At 46.8% G+C, this 24,195-nt stretch overlaps 1 protein-coding gene across 4 annotated transcripts in view; it reads right to left on the reverse strand.

Annotated features, from left to right (window-relative positions):
- The window catches only part of ttc7b (tetratricopeptide repeat domain 7B), a 62,107-nt gene that overhangs the window by 11,202 nt on the left and 26,710 nt on the right, over positions 1-24,195 (reverse strand). The window contains exons 12-21 of one of the 4 annotated variants that reach the window (XM_061246378.1): positions 22,835-22,952; positions 22,282-22,339; positions 20,944-21,016; positions 18,750-18,910; positions 16,406-16,522; positions 11,526-11,623; positions 10,178-10,336; positions 8,514-8,564; positions 5,153-5,293; positions 3,245-3,447 (exon numbers count right to left, since the gene is read on the reverse strand). In XM_061246378.1, the coding sequence (XP_061102362.1) occupies positions 3,245-3,447; positions 5,153-5,293; positions 8,514-8,564; positions 10,178-10,336; positions 11,526-11,623; positions 16,406-16,522; positions 18,750-18,910; positions 20,944-21,016; positions 22,282-22,339; positions 22,835-22,952 (1,179 nt within the window). The remainder of the gene's footprint in view (positions 1-3,244; positions 3,448-5,152; positions 5,294-8,513; positions 8,565-10,177; positions 10,337-11,525; positions 11,624-16,405; positions 16,523-18,749; positions 18,911-20,943; positions 21,017-22,281; positions 22,340-22,834; positions 22,953-24,195) is intronic. The other 3 variants (XM_061246359.1, XM_061246350.1, XM_061246368.1) reach the window with 3 other exon arrangements.

Here is a 24,195-nt window from a genome sequence, read left to right on the forward strand (position 1 = left end):
GACTCGCAACCTTAAGAACCTCGTTCACGTCGATGGTAACGCGTGTATGAAGGACAGAAATGGTGGCTGCATTACTGCCACTGTCACTCGAAGGCCACCCTACGAACAGATAGGAATCCTCTTGGGCATACTGTTCCCTAGAGTGGTTGACGTGGAAGAATTTTCAGGACACATGTTGTAACGGGGCTTAACTTTCATCCTTTCTCAGGTGGCCCCCCTGTGACAACCCGTTACTGCAATGTGGGTGGTCACAATTATGCCCTCTCACCTTCTGCCTGGATATCCCGTCTCCTGGCAAATCACAGCAGGGAGAGGGGCTCCCGGAATCTTCTCTGGGTTCGAGAGCTGAGGCTGAGGCCAACATTCTAGCGCAGAGGCTTCAAACTCCAGTCCTGGTGGGCCACACTATTTGAGGGCATTTCTGGTTTCCTTACTAGGGCCTTGTGAACGATGTGTGAGGACTCTAGCCAATCAGAGACTTAAATCAATCACTTTTTGTGCTGAAATAACCAACTGACGCTGCGGCCCTCCAGTACTGGAGTTTGACACCCCGGAAATAGCCTGAGGGACCAATGAAACAAAACATCAGAGAATCGATTCATGGGCCGATTCATGGGCCAATTCATGGTCCTGATTCAAATACCCAAGGAGGTTTAAATAAAAGCCAATCCAGGAGCCTGGGGAATGCTTCTCAGCCAATCGGATCAATGCCAGGGGACCTTACTTCCACGAGTCCTCACTGCAGGCATAGATACCGCAGACAAGGTGGGTTCTTTTTTTTCCTTTTTCTTTTTTACGAGCCAGGAGCAAACTGCTCGCTAACATTTACCCTCAGCTGTGAATAAGCGGAGCGTTTCTGGCAGAGCCGTAAAGAGCCCTTCAGAGATAGGAACCACGGCGATGTCCTTTCCACACCACAAAGCTGCTCAATGAAACATTACATTTGTTTAAAGACCAGAATATCCTCCCCGGGATGCTCAGAGGGACATTACAACTCAGCAAAACAGAGCAACCGGAACTCTGTCAAAGGCTGAAACGTATTTTACAAATTTAGCCCAGTTACTGCAAATGCCAGCGCGCTTACTATTTTAGAACACAATAGGGATCTTCCCCATTTTCTACCCAACAGAAAATGTTCATCTATGTTTAGTGTGGGTCGCCTACAATAGTCCTAATCAGATGTATTTTGTAGGTATAACCCTTAAGTTACTGACTAGTAATGAAAGCAACATAATACAGACCTTATTAGAAAAGACATTAACTTTCTTGATGCATTTTCTAACCCGCTAACCCTGGACCTTTTGTGAACCGTCTGGTTTTGTTCCGGCTTTTCATTATATCAGAACCTCCTGGCTTCCTGCCACTGTGTTCTTCAGCAGCAGTGGAAGGACATGGCCCTTTGTCTAATTTTGTGAACATCGATCAGTGGAAAGTGGGACTATTTGGGCGTAGAGCTGAACTTTCCATCGGTGATAATAAAGAGCTTGTCAAGGCAACTTTTTAATACAGTTTAAGTGACATTTCTTTGACCCCTTACGTAAGACCGGTCACTCCGTAACTGTGAGCTTTGTATCTCCGAGGTCCTGCAGTACAACAGTACAAATTTTGAAAGCATTTGCAGATGTATTGCCTTAAAGTGAAGCTAAATGTCCTGGCAATGTACATTAATACCCAGCATACAATGTCAAATAGAAGTAGTAGGCTACTTTGTGTATTTAAACACATAGACACACTGTGTACTGCTGCATGCCAGTCAAATATACAGACCATGAACACTGCAGAAAAGTGAGTGCAATTCGGTTGCAGCTTGTTGTAATATTCGTTTCAGCGTTTGAATTGCTCATACAAAAAAGCTTCAAATTCCCTGGTAGTGAAGCCGTAATTGTGACACTAATAGACATTTATATATTCCGCGTCTGTTTACCGTGCGTTTGAAAGGAGCTTCGTCCCGGGGGAAAACAGGAACGTGGCGTACACAATTCCCATTATTCATCACGGAGGGTGGAGGAAACCAGCTCTCCTCCCTCACACGGATGTGTATGCAACTACCGAACTATCAATCTACTGGGGCGGTCTCGAAGAGCTCAGCATGGAAAGCATCCAGAATACCAAGGCAGTTATTATTAACAATATTCATATTGTGCTTTTTCTCTTTTATTCCTCCTGTAAAGTGTTTTGAGTTCACTGCTTGGAAGCATAATAAAACAATATTAAATGTCACTGTATATACTACGAGAATTTACATTTAAAAAGGACAAATTCTCACAAGGTGAATGCACAGCATTAAGCCACGCTTTGCACGATCGTTGCTGTGAAAGAAGCGTGTTTTAGTGCAGAGAGAACTGGAGACTTGGGGCTGTCCTTTGTAATTACAGCTCTCCCTAATAAGAAGCAATCCCTCAACAAACACAGAAGAAAGCCTCCGTGCTAATTAGGTGTCCTGCTCGTTTGGAAAATCTCTGTTTACTTTTGAGACGGTGAATTAGATGCACAAATTAACGGCGTGGAGGCCTCATATTAGTGCGAGTGCTCTCCGGGCCTATGAGCGGTCTGTGGGCTAGTAATGCTGATGTTTCCTCCTGGTCTCTCTGCTATCCCCGTTACAACAGGAGAATCAAACAGGAGAGACTCGAGCTGATCATCTGCCCATTCGCTGGTGAGCAGACACGAGCAAACAAGCCTGCCTTAGATAACATCATGCGCACACCCAGTTCCCAAACCTGGCTGATCTTCAAAGAATCTCAGGGCTGGGTTTCCAATTCAAACTGTACTGTTATCACAGTACACATAACATACAGCAGGGCTGCCCAACACTGCTCCTGTAGATCTACCTTCCTGTAGGTTTCCAGTCCATCCATAAAAAAAAAAACACACATACCTCATTCAATTGCTAGAGATGTCACTGTGCTGCTAATTAGTAGAATCAGGCATACCAAATTATGCTTGAAAAGAAAGGCCTCAGTACAGGAGAGTATGCCTCCAGGACAGGACAGTATACCCCCCACTACAGGACAGTAGACCCCCAGGACAAGATAGTATACCTCCAGTACAGGACAGAATACCCCTATGACAGGAGAGTAGACCCCTAGAACAGGACAGTAGACCCTCAGTACAGGAGAGTAGACCCCTAGAACAGGACAGTAGACCCCCAGTACAGGACAGTAAACCCCCAGGAGCAAGACAGTAGACCCCCCAGGAGCAGGGTTGGGCAGCGCTGACGCGCAGGAAGCCCAGGCTCACTCACCAGCCTCTGCATGGTCTTGACGTGCGTGGGGCTGATGGACAGGGCCTCCTCGTACCAGCGCTTGGCCTCGTCCATGTTGCCCCGCAGCTCGGCCACCTGGCCCTTCATGAAGAGCACGTTGTGGGACATGGGGAAGAGGTTGGCAGCCTCCTGCGTGCAGGCCGACGCCTCCGTGGGCTTGCCCATGCCCATGTACACCTCCGCTGCAGCGACACAAAGCGCACGGTCAGCGGGGACCGGGCGCGGAGCCGGCTGGAGCCGCGCGGCGTGGCGCGGCGTGGGAGGGGAGGGGGCGGCGAGCGTGTTTCTGCCACCACGACACTCACTCAGCCTGACTGACCATCTTCACAATGGGCCTGATTAATGTACACTCAGCAGTTATATAACAGCCCTGTATAAATGTCTGTCTTAACAAGTGTTATCTTCTTATACCGAGAATTAGAATCTTATTTTGTTCTCTCGAGTATGAAAATATTAGCTTGCTCCAAGTTACTTTTTGCTTGAATTACCACAATTCAAGTGGTCTCAAAATAGTCTCAAAAAGTCTCAAAATAGTATCACCTCACAGCCAATATTTTTGTTTATTTTGTGAATTGATTTTATAAATGATTTTAAGTAAGTCTAAATATAGGAGAAAGATGGACTGGTTTCTGCAGTGCTTCTCTGGATTTAAGTAAAAATGACCCCTCCCCTCCATCTTTCCATTAGTCTTCCATTATTCTCCAAAAAAATATTCACATATACGGAGTCTGTGTTCTTCTCTAATATAAGAATAACACTGCAGTGGTTCTGATGAGAAGTGTCATAAGGGCAGCAAAGAAAAGCAATATTGGCCGGGTGTGAAACGATGTGGGAGGAAAAAAACCCTCAAAAAGCAACTGACATTTAAAACGCTAAATTGGTGCCAATGGTTTCAACTGAAAAGAAAAGATATACATCAACTGTATTTGATTTAAGCATTTCATCTTGGCACCCGCTTAGGCTGAAAACGGGGCTAAAACCAGTGGCAGGTACAGTAATAAATGCGTAAAAGGAAGTGCTTTGATAAACTGTTTATTGTACGATAAATTGCCAATTCTTTTTTAATAACGGAGACAGATTGTAAACAGAGATAGTTACTGAGTAACTCGGCTTGCTTCGGTGAGCCAGGTTGTATACGATTCTTGGAGGTTTGTACGGGTGGTAAGCCCCACACCTCTCAGCGCGTTTTATCGGCGAGAGTATCTATGCAATGCGGCGATAAGAATATTGGCTCAATAAAGCTGTCGGTACAGAGGCGGCTAAGCAGCCTATCGCAAGGATCCCTGTGAAATAAAGTGACGTGGCGACCAAGGCTGAGGAAAGGGATTTTCTAATGCGCATGAAACTCCACTGAAGGACATATTGATCCCTTTAAAAGCAATCCGCTGGCTACTGCAGCATTGAGGATTGAAGGTTCCCCCACCCCCCCAGCCATTAGCCCCACAGCCCTCCCACCCCACTCTCACGGAAATAGAATATAATGCTATATATTGTGAAAACATTACATATGCATACATAGTCAGTTTTTTGGAAAATAACTATTCTTCCAGCCAAGTATTTTGTGGCAATAATTTGTACATTTGCCCATATACTATAACACTACTGCAAGTCAGACTCAACAAGTATATTAGGCTTATATTTAGAATTAGCTAAAAATCTTACCTTTGAATTACCTTTTTTGCAAAATAAGACAAAAACAGCAAAAATTTCAACAGCTGCCAAGAAAATTTCACTTGTGAACCAAATGGTAACTTAAAACAAGCAAACATGTTGTACCTGAGAGAAAGTCTTGAGAGAGAGAGAGATTGTCTGTAGTGAAGGTGTCTATTTATACATCTTTACATTTTATTTCAATATATTGCGGTATATTCTGGGAGGCCTGGTTACCTGCGTGGAGCCAGATCTGGGCGAGGGTCATCCAGGGGTGCAGGGGGCCTTGTTTCGGGGCACTGCTCTGCAGTGAGGAGGCCACCTCAGACAGGGCCTGCTCCACTCGAGAGGCGGCCATGGACGTAGCGTGGACAGAACCTGGGTGGGGCGGCAGGGGGGTCAAACGCACGGAGGGGTCAGAGGAACCTAACGGTGGTGGTAGCACAGGACAATCCACTGTAGTGGTCTGAAGTTAGAACAACTCATTCTCCATCAGGAACGTTGCGAGGACACGGTCCCCACAAAGGAACCCTCTAAACTCCAGTACTACCCTACCACTTAATTACAGTAACGCTCTCTTTTTTTATCCTAGACTTCAAATGAGCTTTAGATAAAGGGAAAATTCTTTATCTTCAAATACTATCAAGAGGAGCTTCTGGGTGCCAGAGAAAGACTGTGATGAATTTTAGGGGGGAAGGCATCCAAGCTGTACTGCTGAAGATCTTTTTGATAAAATCACATGCATGAGAATTACTCGCTTTTAAGCGGAGATCTGAAAGGAGGATTTAGGCAAATGGGAATGCAGCTCAGTTTGTGGGGTCTCTATCTGCATATCAGAGTTTGAGAAATCCAGCTCGGCACAGACCCCATTAAAACGAGGCATGTGCTTGTTTCTGATCTTACCAACACCCCCTCAGTGTTCTGCCGTTATCTCCTGTCCTGAGAGGAATGAGTTAAACCTCCTTCAGAAACACATCAAACACCCCAATACCCTACGATTTCACAAGCTTACATTTTTACAAATGAAATTAGAACCCCCTTTCTTAAAATAAAATAAAAAATGTAAACTGTAATACGAATCAAAAATGTAAGAAAATTTGGATCGAGAAGGCAACACTTCCCCCTCCACTGATTGGTTTTCAATTCCAGCAAAGGCCCCGTTATTGACCGACATCGTAATATACAGCCTTTCCTAACCAATTTGCACCCCTAGAACTCAAGATCAATCACCTCCCTCACAAAACCGAGAGCCTTAACACTGGCAGAATGGCGATATTTCCGCAATCTAGAGACAAATACGATGGGGCGGACAGCTACAGTATATTGCGGGGAAAATACAAACCCCATTTCTGAAACCTGCTGCTTTCTAGGCTTGTGGGAGCCAGCCTCAGTCCTTGGGAGTGACTGATATTACACATGAGCTTTGACCCCCGGGCGATTCCCTCAGGAAGCAACCATTACATGCGTCATCTGTCTATTGGCCAATGGACACTTGTGGCTCTTTTTGGAAGAGGACGACTTCAACTCTAGACCATTCCGGCCTGCCAAACAACCGGCAGGACTAGAGAAAAAGCAGCACTTAAGGCTATAAGTGCTGCATTTCACACAGGCACTGTGTACCGGCTTCACGGAATACACACAAATCATTATGAGGCGATGTAACCTTCTGCAGGGAAAGCAGACATTAAAGCGTCTCTTTGGTGTCCCACCTTCATCACTAGAGCCATTTGTGCACTGGCATGCTGCTTCATCTCGCAGTACAGGCGACTTCACACCGAGTCAGGGCCGCACATTTTTAAACTGCACCGGTGGACCTCCGAGAGGCTCGTTCTGTAGAGATGCTGCTTCCTTGCGAAAGTGTGAGCCCCATTAGAGCCGGTCCAAGTCCCAGCGCTGCCATTGCCGGATATGGCTGGAGGTCCGCATTGGCGAGGCTTGGCCTCCCCACCGGGTAATGACAGGTGAGTTGGCACTTCCTCTGTTCTTATCACTCTCTAGCGGCCACTGCTGGTCAGACCAGGCGCCTGCGGACGCGCACACCGAGAATATGCGGACCTCGTTCTCCTGCGACGACACGGACAGCATATGATTAGTGGCCTGTCTGCAGTGTAGAACACAGCCTCACGTGAAGCTGAGGTTTACGTGACGTCTCGCATGCTCCGGGTTTCTTTGCTGCAGCTTCATCTTTATTCAGGGTATGGAATATGGAGTAATCCCTCGCATGAAAGACGCTCCATAAATGTGTAGGTTTAGGCCGTGCTGTCTCACACCTACCAAGCTTCACTGAAACCAGGAATATCACAGGAAAAACTGATTATATGTCTGAATGTTTGGGAAGTATTTCTTTATGTTATAGGTATGTGATAAAGACCCTGAGAACAGAATACAGACGTGCTCGGAGGCCATTATAGGGAGCTAATTTCCTGTGTGTTTCTCTCGCTAGTTCTGCCAAAGCACAATAAGGGGCCGAATGCATTGAAAACAAACCAGTGTGAGCCCGGTGCCTTTCAACAGCCGAAAATGTGCTCCCAACAAACACATCAATTACCAGAGGAAATCAATACATTTCAGCAGGCATAAAAATGCTCCAAACCAATAACTGCCAGAGAAATTCAGAGAAAACTCTGATAAAAGGATGACCTGGCGGTTCTGATGGAACCCGAATTCTCAGTCCCCAGTGCAGATAATATCAAAAACAAAAAAAACAAAGAGCTAACAAACAAACCAACCGACAAACACCCCAAACTTCTACCATGCACAACGATGCAGGGGATTCAGTGTGAGGGTGAACATGACCAGCACATGCACAGGCGTGAAGCTGCACTACAGCACAGAAAAAGCACACTGATGCTTTATTAAAGAAACAGTATTCATTCTTCTGGGCCAGTTTGCATCACAAAAAGCACACTGGTGCTTTATTAAACCAAACAGTATCCATTCATATGGACTGGTCTAAATCAGCAGAGGAATTTTCTACTACGTTCCTGTATCTTTAAACCGATGACCACTCCTTTGTTTCCTGTGAACAGATCCTATGTGAATGTCAATGAATACAGCGATTAAAAATAAATGCCACTGGCTGTCAGCTCGTACCAACGAGGCTAAAAATAGACCGGGGCCAGTGCAGGAACTTACCTCCTCGATATCATCAATCGTTACTGGTGGACTGAGCTTGACTGACGTCCCAAAAACAACACCAAACCCAAATTTGCTTGGCAGACACTAATACGTGCTGAGCTCAATGTACTGTTAAATGAAAAGGGAAAAAAAGAAAAGGAAAAAAAAGAACTCTCCTTCCTAATTAGATTTCAGATCCTGAATGATAAAGCTCTGTGTACGGCCTAGAGAAATGATACTGCCTCTTCAATTATTAAAACACTGTAGCTGGTCGAGTGCATTCAGTTCTCATTATACACTAGGAAAGGCCCGGGGACAGAAACACAAACGGAAACAGAAGAGAGGTGAGGTGCTGGCAGCCGGGACTCAGCTACAGACGGGTAGCGTTTACATTCGGTGGGCGGGAGAGAAGAGACCATGTGATTTCTGGAGTTCCAGCGGCTGGGCAAAAAGTAAAGCCTCCAAGGAAAGCGCTACTTACAAACTGAAAAAATGGAGTAAAAACCATGAAAGTAAGCATCTGGAGGGTTGCCTTTGAAACAACAAATTAAAACAAATTAAAGAAGGAAAGGAAATCTCTGAAAATTCAAAAAAAGAACAGAAAGTGAAAAGAAAGACAGCAAGCAAAAAACAAAGTAATCATTTCAGCCTTTCTGACCATCTGTGCAAATATTACAGCTAGTGGGACCCATCCCTCCACATTCCTCTCAATTCTTCTCACAAACCCCAATTGATACAGTAATAACACAATTACCATACAAGAATCCCCCGTCAGCTAAAACCGCTATGACCCTGAAACCATATGAGTGTGTGAACCCCACATCTACAGCAGCCTGCAGAGAGAGAGGTGCATTATGGGGAATATACCATGGTTGAACTGAAAACAGGCACACATAAGGGACATAAACACAGAGGGGGTGAGGGGGGTCAGGGCTGAGACGTTTAACCAGAGGAGGATGAGGCCCTCACTATGGCTGGAGGGGTTATACCACAGCAAAGATGTGCACAGAGGAACGCTGACCACACACACTTTAAACGCTCACGCACATGAACACACACACACACATAACACACACACCTATACGCAGACATACTGTATAAGCATGGATGTACGGTAAACACACAGAAACAAAAAGAGGGTTCAGAGCAGGTTTTTCAGACAGTTAGTAGAGTGGCTGTTCAATATTATCGATTTGTCTCCATAACTGACAAACCTCTGTGTGTGGGTGTTAGTGGGGTGGGGTTCATGCAATATTTTAGAGATAGAGAGACTACTCTGTAAACATGTATAAATAAAAACTCAAACTAAAAAAATAAATAAAAAAAAAACGAATTCCAGGTACAGATGAAGGGACAGCTTGTTAGTGTTCTTTGTCAGGGGAGTGTTCATGTGAGGTGAAAAGTGGGGCCCAGCCACGTCTGAGACACCTTTGCCCATCATTCATATTTTAATTTCCTTTTTGTGGTTTCATAAGTCGGCCACTGAAGAGGATTAGGGACTTAACGTCATCGTCTTTTCAGCATCGCTCACTTGGTGGCATTTTGACAGAATCTTATTAGAGGACGGGACACCCAGTTGCAAAATGAGATTTAGTTATCGCCACACAATTACTTCTCAAAAGCAGGCCACGATGCAGAGCACCCCAAACAAAGGACTCCGTCCCACAAATTCAGCGGTACGAAACTGACGCTCTCAACACCTGAAAGGTACAGAGCTTTAAGTATCCATCAACAGATATTGGACAACTTGGGCGGTAACAGTATTTTTACACTGCTCTCATACAAACACATGGGAAAAACTATGATACAGTAATCTCATGCACACTCGTCCTAGTGGAAACATATTAGTACGTTCTACAGCAGATGGGTTATTTAAGACTACAATTTTGTCACCCCATAATGATGGGGTTTTCTAACAAGCAGTCAAGCTAACTCAAGACGGGTGCCTCTATTCTGTAAAGCTGGGACATTGCCACCAGAGGGATACGTCTTTCGAACGAGCAGCGAGTTTAACGTTAGATTGGTGAGTCTCTGGATCAAGCGATGCGTTTAACAACAGAGTGTCTCTCAAGCGGTGAGTGCAAGGCCAGAGCAGGGCTCGGACACAGGGGGCGGGGCTGCGATTCAGTGCAGGTGGAGAATTACTGGCGGAGGAGAGTCGTCGCTGAGTGGCGTGGTCACAGAAAGCGTGGCCGCCTGGCTTCGGGGCGAGGTCGGGCTTGGGTGGGGGGGGAGAGTGGAGAGAAGGGGCGAGAAAGTGCGGGGAATGGTCGGACCCAGAGAGGGAGGAGGACGAGCCTGAGGCTAGAAACACAAACCACAACAGTCACACTGGCGGGGAAGAGAAACAGAAAAACAAATTAAAGTCTTAAAAAAGAAGAGGAAAAGCAGGGGAAATATGAATGCCCATACATGGGGAAGAGAAGGAACAGACATGGTGAAAAATAAACAAGTGATACCCGGTGACTGGGATGCTTGCATTGCCACACCATTCGGATGTGTGGGGACTTTTCCTGACCCGTTTTGGAGGGGGCGGGAGGGGAGGGGGGATGAGGCTCACAGCTAATATTGTTATTTGTCAGGCTGGGTCCTCTAACTTGGCACTCCCTAATTGCGGGGCTGGGTTCTCCAGAATGGCAAAGGTGTGTAGGCGTGTGCAAAATAGAGACTTCAAAACCTATTCTGGGGTAATGTGCTGTTCCGGTGAGCTACAGCAAGACGGTGAAATTTAACATGAGTGACACAAGCAATTACAATACTTGAAAATGTACAGAAAAACACAAAGTGAGAGGAACCCAAGTACTTTCACAACAGACTGGGGAACCACTAGTTAAACACAAATAGGCATTCTAAACAATGTGCTACACACCCTTCTCCGTAACACAAGTTTGTGTGTGCCTCCCCTAACAGCATCGAGATAACTGCGCTGAGGATACGGAAGTCTTGGCCAGCATCCAGCCCAGTAATGGAAATAATGAAGCGCGAGGCCCCCGCATGTAATTTACGACAGGGGCTGACAGGAAGCACGCTCGCCCTTTGTTTACGCAGCCCAAGTTTGTTCATTTCACTCCGATTCATTTAAAAAAAAGAAATTTGTTTGAATTGAATAAAGGCGACTAATGCGGCAGCCATTCCCTTGGCCCACGCAGAGATTGATGGGGAATTACGCTTTTCGCTCATGGTTCGCGCTCGGTTCTCCGGAATGTTCCGTAGCCAGGTACATTCGGCAGAGGGGCCGCTGTGGAAGCCCCTGGCCTTGTGCCACTCTGCCGGGGCTCCGCCAGTGAGGGAGCGCCCGGTTATTTCCAGGACTGCGCAAGAAACGGCCGCTTATCCCACAGTAACAGAACAAGAACAGTAGCAGTGTCTCCTCTTTAACCTTGCCTGGTGGTTGCGTCTCGCTGTGAGCCTGCCTGTCTCTGTCTCTCCCTCCCTCCCTCTCTCTCTCTGTCTGCGTGGGTGGGTGGGTGGACAGTAATGAGGTGCGGCCCACCTGTTTCGGGGTCACTAAAGTCGGGGAGGGTCATGGTGTTCAGCTGCCGCCTGTCCGCGATGGCTCTGTCCAGCAGGCTGCTTCCCCGCCCGGAATCGCTGGAGGCGGAAACACAAACACACGAGCACACAGGCCATGAGGTGCCGCCATCCTGGCCCCCCCTTCCCTGATTATCCATACCGCCATAGGCAGCACGGACAACGTCTGGATTTGATCCCAGACCGTGGGGCCCATACGTGCACCAGTACAAGGCTACCCAACCCTCTTCCTGGAGATCTACCTTCCTGTAGGTTTTCATTTCAATCCTAATATGGAACACCTGATTCTACTAATTAGCACCTCAACGAGATCACCAGCTGTTGAGTGAGGTGTGCTTTGTTGTGGTTGGAGTGAAAACCTACAAGAAAGGTAGATCTCCAGGGACAGGGTTGGACAGCTCTGCACTAGAATGATGCATTAACAGGATGAGCCATCAAGCAGAGTCTTGAATCCTTAACACGTGACATACCGTGCTGTATGGACTATGGGAACTATGCTGTATACCACTGCCACTGGTAAATGTGGTGGAGTTAATTTCTTGAGTGTCTGTACACGAATAGGGTACATGAAGGAATACTTTCTGAAGAAATTAGGTGGAAAGATTTCCTTTGGGTCAAAGAAGAAATCATTTTATTTTAGGGCTGGTATGACAATGTTTAAGGGGAGAGTGTGAGTTAAGCCCTCTGTCGAGCGAGATTCTCGATTGATGATGTAACACGGAGAAATATTACCGTCCGCAATACAGAGGTTACAGCAAACCGAACACATCGCACATAAAAAAGGAAAAATCGCCGAAGGAGGGAAAGATCTCCAAGCCTTTATAACAGATAATACGTTTTGCCTTCAGAAGATGCGTGTTCTGCTTATCATCAACTCTCATCTTACATTCACGCATCATTAAATGCCTGCCGGTTACTTCACTCTTGTGAAATTCAGAATCCAGAGCAGATCCTATAACAAAAGAGTAAGATTGTTTCTCCCTGAGGTAACTTGCATACCGAGCATCAGCTTGGCTTTTAGTACTTTTAGTTTTTAGTGTTAAAACTAAATGGGTGGTGGTTTGGCACAGAGGGGAGTTGTATGACCTTGTTGTAAAGTACCTGGTCTTGTAACCAGGGGACCAGGGATTGACAATCTCCCAGAAGCTCGCAAACTCCAGTGGTGACTGGAGGTATTGCTGTTTATTAAGCCTCTGGTGCCAAAAAAGCGAATTTCCCAACCTAAGTCCATTCAAAAGCATGAATTTGCCTTGGTGAAATTATATGATTTTGGTCAGTACTTTAAAATTCGAAAATTTCATCACTCTCAGTACTTTAAAATTCGAAAATATTTCATCACTCTCCAGGGACACATTTTCATTTTGATTTCTATTCATCCCTTCACGTTTAGGAATCCAGCGTACGTGCTCTGGTGCCAAAAAAGCCCCGCAGTCAAACATGGGCAGTCTCCATGACCTGGCATCATGCGCCACTGAACAGCTCCCCTAGGAGTCCATGAAACTGGTAAGAAGTAGCAGCCTCCAGCTCTTATACACCTCGATGCTCATAATGCAGAGGTTGCAGGTTCAAATACATGAGGGGGCAGTGAACCTGCGTTCCCCTGAGAAAGGTACTTAACCTGAGTTTCTCCAGTAAAATACATTCTCAATTCATGTATAAGAGCAAACTGTGTACGTCTCTTAATCTAAGCAAATAAATAATGTAAAATAATACATAATGCGCTTCAAGTGGTTACGTATGAAAGCACACTGAGCGGGGCTGGATATTTATAAATCTCTCATATAAGCCACTGAACTAATTTAAAGCTCAGTTTACATACATGTATTAACTGAGAATTCTGATGACTGCTCAGGAACGGCACTGGTCCACTAAAAACTATTTTATGTAAAAAAAAACCCACAGCAAACCCACAGCAAAAAAAAAGACAGATAAAACTGACAGCCCTCACAATACATGAAATTAAGAGGTTAGGAATGGTCCGGTGGTGAACATTCCCAATCGGGAATGGGATCCTTCGGAAAGCGCTTGCAATGAGCCTTTAAAGGCAGTTTAAGGAGACCCGTTTCTGTGGCTGAGGCCTACACCAGACCATAGCTGGCAGCATCAGCACCCTGCTGCTCTGTGTCTAATCAGATAAAGCTGCAGATCGCTCTGCCCCAAAGGCTTCCACAGCCCCACATACCTACTGACTGGCAGGCCTCCTAGTGCTATAATGACACTTCAGCAAACAAAAACAGGGCAAATGTGCAAAAATTAGGGAAGGAATTAAATATATAAAATATTATTTATATTTTACTGCAGCAATTAACCATTTAAGGCATATGGTCACAAATACGTGATTAGTATATTCACTACTGGTGATGGTTAGCAATGGAGTTCAAGAACACTGGCTCATTGCAAAAAACCTACTCTTCAAACGGCTAAACGTGATCACAGCTAGGCTAAGCGGTGGGGAGTTGAATGGCGGGAACAGACTGCGGTACACGCAAGCACAGGAGAGGAGTTGGAGCGATCCGAAACAGAGGAAGCATCATTTAATCCCATGCCTGGGCCTCCTCAGGCCCGTAATCGCCGACGGAAAGAGGAGCGCTGCCTCAGCTCAGCTGTGCTGCCGTTTCAAGTACAAACTGCATAATCCGGCCCCGTCTGAGGAGTCTGGCTCCTAATTGGTCTCCCTGGAATCACATTACTCAATTTAACAAGAGGCCGAGGAATGAAAGGCTTTGCTGCCTTTCATTATGAACACCGACTTGAGAAAACACACTTCTGTAGTTGGATTACTTAAAAAAAAAAAAAAAGTAACTTAAAAATGTTCCATGGTTAGGCCAATAATAAAATTAATTATAAATATATGGCCTCCATAATCCTGCACTGCAAAAAAACAAAAACAAAATTTTTGTCTTATATTTAGAATTAACCCCTTAAGTATCGTCCCTTTACTGGACACAAGCTTGAAAATGACATTCCCAAAATAAAATAGTTACTACCCTTTTGTTGACAGGCATAATCCTTTCTTCTTGAGGTTTGTTTTCCAAGAGTCAGAATTACTCCAAATATTACAAAAGCAAAGTTACAAACAGAGCGAAAGAGGAAGCTTTTAATTCACTTAAACGATTTTCCCTTTTAGAACGGAAACAGATTGCTGTGGATGTGGCTGATGTGGTTAGAAACACAATGGAGCCACAGCCACAATACTGGATACATCCTTTTAAATGTGATACCAATATCACCAAAAATGAGCATTCTGCATTGTTTTTATAAGCTATGTCCAGGCAGTTCTCCAAAAAGGACATTTGGAGACTCCAAAAGGACACATGGGACTATACTACATACCATGTGAAATGTAATGTAATTAGCTAAAATTCATTTCAGTCGTAATTTCAATAACATGCACGTAGTTGGTAATTTGCTGAGCAAAAGTTATACTGTAGTTTTACGTATTCAGTGCTGCACGCAATGACTGTTGCTTACATTAATTTCTAAGAGTGTTACGGCTAATGCTTGCACCTGAAATATCGCTAATCAAAGCAGCTCTGGCAGCTCTGATATTGAAGAAGGCAGCAGATTGCAGGCAGGAGCGAATTACATGCTCCTCGAGTTTGGTGAAGAATTGTCGGGTGAGAAAAACTCAAAGCTTTGTGAAATTCTCCCCGGATCCTTCAACCTTGGCTCAGACCACTAAAAAAAGCAAACCAAAGCAACGATCTGAAGGAAAGTCTGCCAAAACAGAAAGCGATCTTTGGCGGAACAGTTCGGCTCAATTCAAGATTGAGGTAAGAAAACGTCACAATTTAAAAAAAAAAAGATTTTAGGTCTCATTACAAGACTAAAACACCTGCATCTGATCACTTTTGTCACATTTAATGTGGTAAATATAAGGGGAAGAATCGAGCATATACACAGTGTTCAAAGACGGGGGTAAATACTCCTGACTGATGAATTAAATAAAGAGGCAAAGTGATTCTCCTGTGCCGTAGCTGCAGGTAACGGGGCACGGACTCTAAAGCGCACCTGTGCGTAAAACAGGGCTGTACCAAACCGAGCTGCCCTCAGCACTTTTTCTTCAACATGGCTTTGGAAACTGCCGAGTCACCATCAGAGGGTATCCCAATCAGGAATAAAGAGCTCTCACTTGCCCTTCACTGTTCAAGAGACATTCAAACAGGTGGACATGCATATAAAAGTAACATTCATCTCACTAAGTAACTGAGCTGTTTAATAATACTGAAAGCTATGAGCTGTTTAATAACATTGAAAGCGATCAGTTGACCTGTTGTTGCCGACCCATCAGTAGTCATCTTCATAATTGTTGGTATTCGGCCAGTGATGCAGATAGGTGCCCATTGGCATCTAATTCTGGTTTCAAAGGCATTTCATGAAACAAAGGATGGTTTGAGAGGGTATCTAACAAGGCTATATTTTTAAATATACTGATCTAGAACCGTATATCCAGGTGTTATCCAGGTGATGACGTCATAGCCAATTTTGCAAGGAACCATTTTCTAGAATGCCTCCACCTTAATTGCCATTTTCATGGTTTCCTGTAGAGTCACGTAGAGTGCTGTTTGTTCTGTTATGACTGAGAGAAGAGTGATGACACTGGGAGCCCAAGAGATATGTCCTCATGTGACAGGTCCAGCAAAACAAACACTCACTTTTTCCACTAGGTCTGGGAAGCAGCCTTCATACTGCAGGTTGTGTTCAGAGTTCACATGTCAAAGCAGTGGAGCTGATTCCCTCCCACCACGAGCCAATTCACCCCACTGACATGCACAGATGTAGATGTGGCACAGGGAGCAGTGCATGTTGGGAAGAAGGCGGACAGGACGTGGCGGTGCCTACCTGGGGTTGGTGAGGTTGTAGCAGGACTTCCAGATCTGCAGCATGTGTTTGCAGGTGAGCAGGGCCTCCTCTGGGCCCCGGCAGAGAGTCTCCAGCTTCACTTTGGTGAACAGGAGGCTGGGGACACAGACGCAGAGACGCTCACCGTCAGAGAGCTCCCCCCCACTCCTCCTCCTCCCTCCTCCTCCTCCTCCTCCTCCTCCTCTGCGGCTCCATGAAGGCTTGTTACCTGCCTGTCAGGCTCCTGCAGTCACAGCGCCTGCCTTCCTGTGCAATTAGCCACCGTACCACAGGCTGTAAATAACCTGCGGCTCTCTAATGAGCTCGCAGCTTTCTTCAGGCCTCCGTGGAAGGAGATGATTCTGAGTGGGAAGCACACTCAAACCACAGAGATTTATTCTCCCAAATTCCTTTTAACCCTTCTGAATGTCTCATCTACCGCTCCGTGGCGTGTGGAGCAGGATGATGTCATTATGGGGTGGTCGAATTTCCGGCCCTTCCGTGAAGCGAGAACCGACCGAAAAACCACTGCATCACTGCCATTTAGAAAAACCCTTATCCAGAGTGACTTGCACAATGATGTTATATTTTCTACATAATATCAATTTGCTCAGCTTGATATTTATTAGTTGAGGTCAAGTACCTTTCTCAAGGGTACAATTGCAGTGTTCAACCAGGGAATCAAAACAGCAAGCCCAGTCCTCCCACCATTCTACACTGCCACCCTCCAGTATCTGTGCCTTTAGATGAGAAGCAGACACACTGGAGAATAATTGGCCAGAAAAAATTTACCAAAAGGCCTGCCTTTCTTCAGAAACAAAGGTTAAATTAATTTTGGTCCCTATCGATGCAACTCAAGCTCCATGTATGGATCGTTTGCTCATCCCCGCTGACATACATGAAAACCTATTCATCCGGGCACCCTCCATTCAGCCACACCGCTCCCATTATCCTTCCATACCCTCTCCATCCGAACCCTCTCCCTGCAGGAAGCGGAGAAAGGGGGCGCACTTCCTCCCGTTCTCTGATTCGGATTAGCCGTTATTACTGCACCCTTTTCAAGCTCTCCGCCGAACAGCACGTACCGGCGCCGCGCTTTCTTACGGCCGCATTTATGTACATGTATAAATATACCTCCGTTAGTGGGCACACGCGTTCCCTGGGGGAATACTGAAGCTCAATCAAGCTGGTGCAAAAGGGAGAAAAAAAAGAGGGGGGGGGGCTTGTTCTTTTTCATGTTATGCAAGTCACCGAGGCGCACAGAAGCTAGCACTACTACACCCCGAGGGGAAAGGAGGCTAAAGCTATTAGAGATGTAGAAATTTAAATAGAGGAAACAAACAGCTCACAATGCACTGGGAATAATCCCAGGGTTACGCAAAAGCCAGGGGTTTTGACGATGACGATGTAAGTTTAGATGTGTAAATTAGGGTGTGGAAAGGGGGAGCGTGTGGCTCCGGACGCGGGCTGAGGGGAGACGGGTCAGCGGTCGATGCATGGCGCTGTGCGAGGAGAGTATTCGCCCTCTCTGCCCCACGGCCGTCCTCACACTCCGCTAATTACACACGGCAGCTGCCCCGGAACACGCACACACACACACACACACACACCGAGGGAGGAGGCACGGCACACGCTTAACGGCCGGAGCCAATCAGACTGCTCTGAGCCCTCTGCAAACGCTCCCACACAAACATGCCGTACGCTGCGAGCATGTGTACTGTACATCCTGTTATCTAATTAGCTGGCTTTCATTACAAACACTGATCTCTGTCCTGCACAGTCTGTCTGAACCTAGGTGAAGTGGAAGGGAGGAGGGGGGACTTGGACAATCACACGGCTGACTGATGCCATTCCAAACCCTGGCTAATAGCCCACACCCCCACCCAAAGCAGGAATGAGATGGGGATCTGGGGAGCTGATATGCGGAGCTGATGAACATACAGTGAGCTACTTAATGTCTGGGACAAAGACATAGTTTTCCTTTGGCTCGCTACTCCACCATCTTAGATTTGTAATCAAACAATTCATGTGGTTAAAGTGCACAGTTCTCAGCTTTTTTGGGGGTATTTATTTTACACACATTGGGTTTCTTACATACACCTCCCATTACGGAGCTGACTGTATATTGCAACAGCAGGGACTGAGCCTGCAGAAAGCATACAGCTTTCCCCATGGCTCTACCAAGGCCCTTCGTAGCACATTACATTACATTATTGGCATTTGGCAGACGCTCTTATCCAGAGCGACGTACAACAGCCCAGAGTGTCTGAACATCAACGTTCCTCGGGTCTCACATGAATCTCTCAAAGCTCACATGAAGTTCTCGGGCCATCTCCATACTCACATGAAGTTCTCCGGGTACTCGCTGAGGGCCATCTCGATGATGTTGAGGGCGTCGTGGTAGTGTTTCTGGGCCGAGAGCAGCAGGGCCAGCAGGTGCAGCGAGTGAACGTCGTCGCCCTGGAGCTGCAGCGCCTGACGCACGTAGCCTAGCGCCTCCGGGATCTGCAAGGCCGAGCGAGCGGGGCGTTAGCTGCCGGGCGGCCATTTTGACTCTTCCCTCCAACCCAGACACCTGCTGGCTACGCTCTCCTGCCCGTCAGCAAAAGCAAACTATTTAAGCCCTGCTGAAAACTGGAGAAGTGCCCTAGAATTTAGACTGTGACAGGATGACCGTGAAATAGTGCAGCCGTCCAAATCATTTGAATGCCTGTATAAAGGTCCATCTTATTTTATGTACTCTTGCCTTTTTTCTTGCCAGTTCATTTGTTTTTAATATTTCGGAAATGTATCGCTTCCCCAGACAAGAGACATTATTATCTATGGCTAAACCTGCAATCCCACCCTTAACATTAATTTCCCTTGTCGAAGCTTAAATACTATTTTCTTTTTTCCCCCAAGTATTGCCATCTTTCTCCTCAGGTTGTGACAGCTTCTCCATTTTGCCCAATGAAACCGTAACACAAAATTTAAAAAGATGGATGAGATTTGTCGGGATTCTATGAGTCAGACAATGCCTCGCTCAGGTGCGATCGGCAATCCATCGGTAAACCACCGAAACGCCGGGCGGGAGAGTGGATGTGACCTGCATGTCTGTGCACTTTAACATCAAAATGGCCTCTTCAGGGAAATGAGACAGACCGAGACCTCATTAGTGGGGAATGTATTAGAGACTGCCGTTCTGTGAGTGTGCATTTATTGGAAGGTGGCACAGTGGCGTTGGTGAAGGATCCGAGCAGCATAAGGAGAGAGGCAGAGTGGAATGATGGGTAATTTCTGCAGCGTGCGAGGAGAGAGGTAGTGCGCTTAATGAAGAGGCTCCAGTCTCCCGACGGACTCCCAAACCTACATATCCCTCTCCTCACTGCCCTGCAGCCGCTCAGCCCAAAATAATTTCTAATCTTCCTCCAACACTTTGCTTCCCTGAGCACACACTTGACAGATTAAGATGGGAACAGGCCAGTGTCACACGCCTGCATGAGTGCGAGCGCACACACACTCACACAGATGCACCCAAACGCACCGTCACTCACACGCACTTACACACACACACACACACACACTCACAGATGCACTCACACACACACGTACAGACACAGAGACACAGACACTCACGCACACACCCATTCAAACGCACTCAAACACACACACACACACACACACATTCAATGTACTCACACAGAGAGACACAGACGCACTCACACACACACACACACACACACATTCAAACACAGTCAGACACTTGCACACACGCACACACAGAGACACAGATAGACATGCTGCATGTCCACGTGCTCGAAGCTCCTCTCTTGACTGGGCCTCATGTCGTGCACTAGATCATGATTTAATCATAACAATATTACCACGGGCCGCATTGTATAAAGCTTTGTCAGAGAGAGAAGCAGAGCTCTGGAGAGAGTGAAGCTCAGTCAGGAGTGGGAGAGAGAAGCAGAGCTCTGGAAAGAGTGAAGCTCAATCAGGAGTGGGAGAGAGAAGCAGAGCTCTGGAAAGAGTGAAGCTCAGTCAGGAGTGGGAGAGAGAAGCAGAGCTCTGGAGAGAATGAAGCTGCAGTCAGGAGTGGGAGAGAGAAGCAGAGCTCTGGAGAGAGTGAAGCTCAGTTAGGAGTGGGAGAGAGAAGCAGAGCTCTAGAGAGAATGAAGCTGCAGTCAGGAGTGGGAGAGAGAAGCAGAGCTCCGGAGAGAGTGAAGCTCAGTCAGGAGTGGGAGAGAGAAGCAGAGCTCCGGAGAGAATGAAGCTGCAGTCAGGAGTGGGAGAGAGAAGCAGAGCTCTGGAGAGAATGAAGCTGCAGTCAGGAGTGGGAGAGAGAAGCAGAGCTCTGGAAAGAGTGAAGCTCAGTCAGGAGTGGGAGAGAGAAGCAGAGCTCTGGAGAGAGTGAAGCTGCAGTCAGGAGAGGGGAGAGAGAAACAGTAAAGGGGGGAAGGTCAAAGCACATACGTTTGGACATATTGCAGGAGAACCAGGTCTGACACACACAGACCACAGCCCTGACCCTGGGTCTGAGCACTGGGGGAGCATACCTGTCGAGACACGGCCAGCTGCAGAGCCAGGTAAAAAGCGGCCAGGTGGTCTGTTGGAGAAAGGCTTTGGGCCCTGACAGAGAGAGAAGTAACAAAGGGGTTAGACTCCAAAAAAGCCGGTCCACACCAACAACAAGAATAACTATAACGCAAACTATAAATAGGTCAATTTAAAAATCGTCCACACGACAACTGTAACAGTAACAACAGTGACGAATGATATCGTTGGGATCAGGCCGATTTTTTTCTCGCTGCACGTACAATAAAATATTGACAGCTAAAACCCATAGGATAGCAGCATAGCCAACAGACGACTTAAAAAACATTATCGTTCATCAGTGTGAATGCTCACATCGTTATCGTTACTGTTATAAGTTATAGTTCTTGGCATAGACGGGCCTATATACGGACATCAATGTATCGAAATTCTGAGCACCTTCTCATCTTCTCCGGCTAACACGCCATCGCTAAAGTCTGACGGGGAACGCAAAAATAATCTTGACAGCCCAAAGGCATTAGACTGTGCGAGGAAAAGAGTCTCTAAAAAATTCACGAGCGGTAATCAAATTACACCCTAAATCAAAGGGCTGAGACAGACTAACTCCTGATAATGGCATGGGCTCACTGTGCACAGGCAGAGTAATGGTGATGGAGCCTGACTGGTTAGAACCCCATTAACGAGTCACATCTCTTATTGTGAGGAATTAAGCACCGACGCTCTGTTTAACAAGACAGGGAACACTTTCCGTAATATGTTTAAAGTGTGGTGATCGTCAGAAAAAATTATGTCTGCCAATTGTGGTTGATAGTCCTGCGAAATCACAGCAAGGGGGAGAGCCAGTTTCGTCTCGCTGATTTCAAACAGAAAGACTGACGTAAACCCCCAATCCCTCACCTAAAATGTTCCAAAATACGAGGAAGAAATATTCAAAAGTTGAACTAGGACAGCTGTTAACACACGGGGATGGGCAACTATCAAAATATTTACTGAACCCTTTACCCCCCCCCCCCCCCCTTCACATTCATTCTGTTTGCCAGATACCTCACCCTGTCCACAGGGCCCTTTGTAAACTGCTGTCAGCTCCACTTGACGCATCTGTCAGACCGAGAAGCACAGCTGGACGTTTGCCCCAATTACCCCAAACCACCCCCACACGCCCCCTACCACCAACACCTCCCTCCCCCCCGTCACCTCCCTCCTCACCCCATCACCCTGCGTTACTCCCTGCCTGGGACAGACATGCCCCCCCCCCCCCCCTTATCGCTCCCAGCTTGGTACGGCCCGGACGGCACCATCTGCGAGCCGCGGGGAGCGCAGGCGAGGATGTGGTGACTCACCTCTGGAAGGCGCCCAGAGCCTTCTTCTGGTACTCCTCCTGCATCCCCCGCAGCGAGGCTAGGAGACAAGAAACACGCGCGCGTTCAGAGGAGCCTCGGCATCAATATTCATACACCGCCGCTAACACAAGCGCAGGCAGCGAGGTAAAAAACACCGCGCACCAAAGTCCAGCAATATGCTCGTTAGGCGTCTCATCCCGGTAATCCGCGCTTCCTGCGAGCATTTCTGATGTCTGCTTCCAACTGCTGCTGGAAGTACAGATGGCTGGTACGGGTTTTATTCTGACAAACACGCAGGTTTTGAAGAACACAGTGCCACTGCGACCTTCAGCCTACACACTGCAAATTGTGTTTTTAATGAATTATGTCTTTTTAACTGTTCTTTTATGCTGCTGCTGCTGCTGCTGCTAGTGGCGATTGGTAAAGAGCGTTATGCTATTCATGATTCTAACACAGCCCACTCCTTGTGTCCTTACAGCAGTGTGTCAGAGGACAGCCATGCGACAGGGACAGCTGATGAAGGGGACGAATGGGGGGGGGGGGGGTGTCTCACCATCTGTAGCGCGCAGGCTGTACACCAGGCCGATGGCCAGGTAGCCTTTGGCCCGAAACTCCGACGCCTTCTCCCCCATGTCCACCACCATCTTGGCGAACCGCTCGCCTTCTTCCAGCTAAGAGACAGAGACAGACACACAGCTCGTCACCGAGCGGCAAACGGGGCTCAAACCACGCAAAGACCCCAAAAAGAGTCTCCGCTTCCTACGGAGGAACGAAAGCGAGCGGCTTCCGCGAAAACAATTTTGCAGCGGGGGAAGAGCTGGTGTTCCTGTCTGCTTGTTTGTGTCCCCGCTCTCTTCCGGATCACAGTGACATCACAGCGTGTTCGCGCCGCACAAAGACGTGCCACAGCGCCAGATTACGACGCCTTGAATGCCCGACTGTCAAGTTCACGGACATCACACAACATGTACAAACGAACAGCGTGTGAAAAGATCGCCGGGCAAAGGGCCCTTTGATTCTCTCTGCGGGGCCAGCATCTCTACATCAGCCGCTGGAACATAAGAATGCAGCCTCTGATTTACTCAAGATGATTAGCATTCCAGACCCAAATGCTTTATATGGACTGGCTTTTTCCTCGGCAAGGCTTGATATGGGTCTATTGATTTCTCCAGCACTGCTTTTTACCCGTTTTAAAAACATATGGGCTGGTTTCACAGACACAGATTAAGCTTAGTCTGGGTCTGTGAAACTGGCCCTATATGTACGATATCATGTTACTTAAAGCTGGGGTGAAATGGCACCTTAAAAAGCACCAGCACATAAAAGCAATATCATTCTTTTCCCATGAGTGCCTTGAGAATATAACTATGCTGTAGAAGAAAGGTAGAAAAAAAAAAACATACACACATCCCAGTTTTGCATAAGTGCTGGAGTTATAGGAAAATTCAAAAGTAAAAAGCAGGAAAACCCCGCTGTCTCCTCTTCATTGCTCCTATTTATTGAACCATGTAGAAAGTTTTGACCCTCAGGTCTTCACCAGGTCAAGTATATGATACACTTAACCCGATGCAACCCTGAAGGCCAAAACGTTGTGTGTATACAGTTCAATAAACGGGAGCATTGAAGAGTAATGTGCTGTGGAGTTCTCAGCAGTGACTGGACACGGCCATGGCAGCCATTTTAATTCCTGGGGAGCAGAGGAGGAGGCACGGGGAGCAGCTTACAGAGGTAAAGAAGAGCTCTCTGCAGCATTACAGTGTGAACTACAAGCGATTGTTCAGGGTGAGTTCGGTTAGCAGAACGAGGGGGCATAAATGGATATTGCCAAAGGACAAATTCTGCACAGATATTAGGATGTATTTTTTCCCCATACAAAAGTGGAATAGCTCGCTAGGACATAGGCAGTAGAGGCAG

The sequence above is a fragment of the Conger conger genome, chromosome 1, assembly GCF_963514075.1.
Source record: "Conger conger chromosome 1, fConCon1.1, whole genome shotgun sequence".
NCBI classification, from domain to species: domain Eukaryota; kingdom Metazoa; phylum Chordata; class Actinopteri; order Anguilliformes; family Congridae; genus Conger; species Conger conger.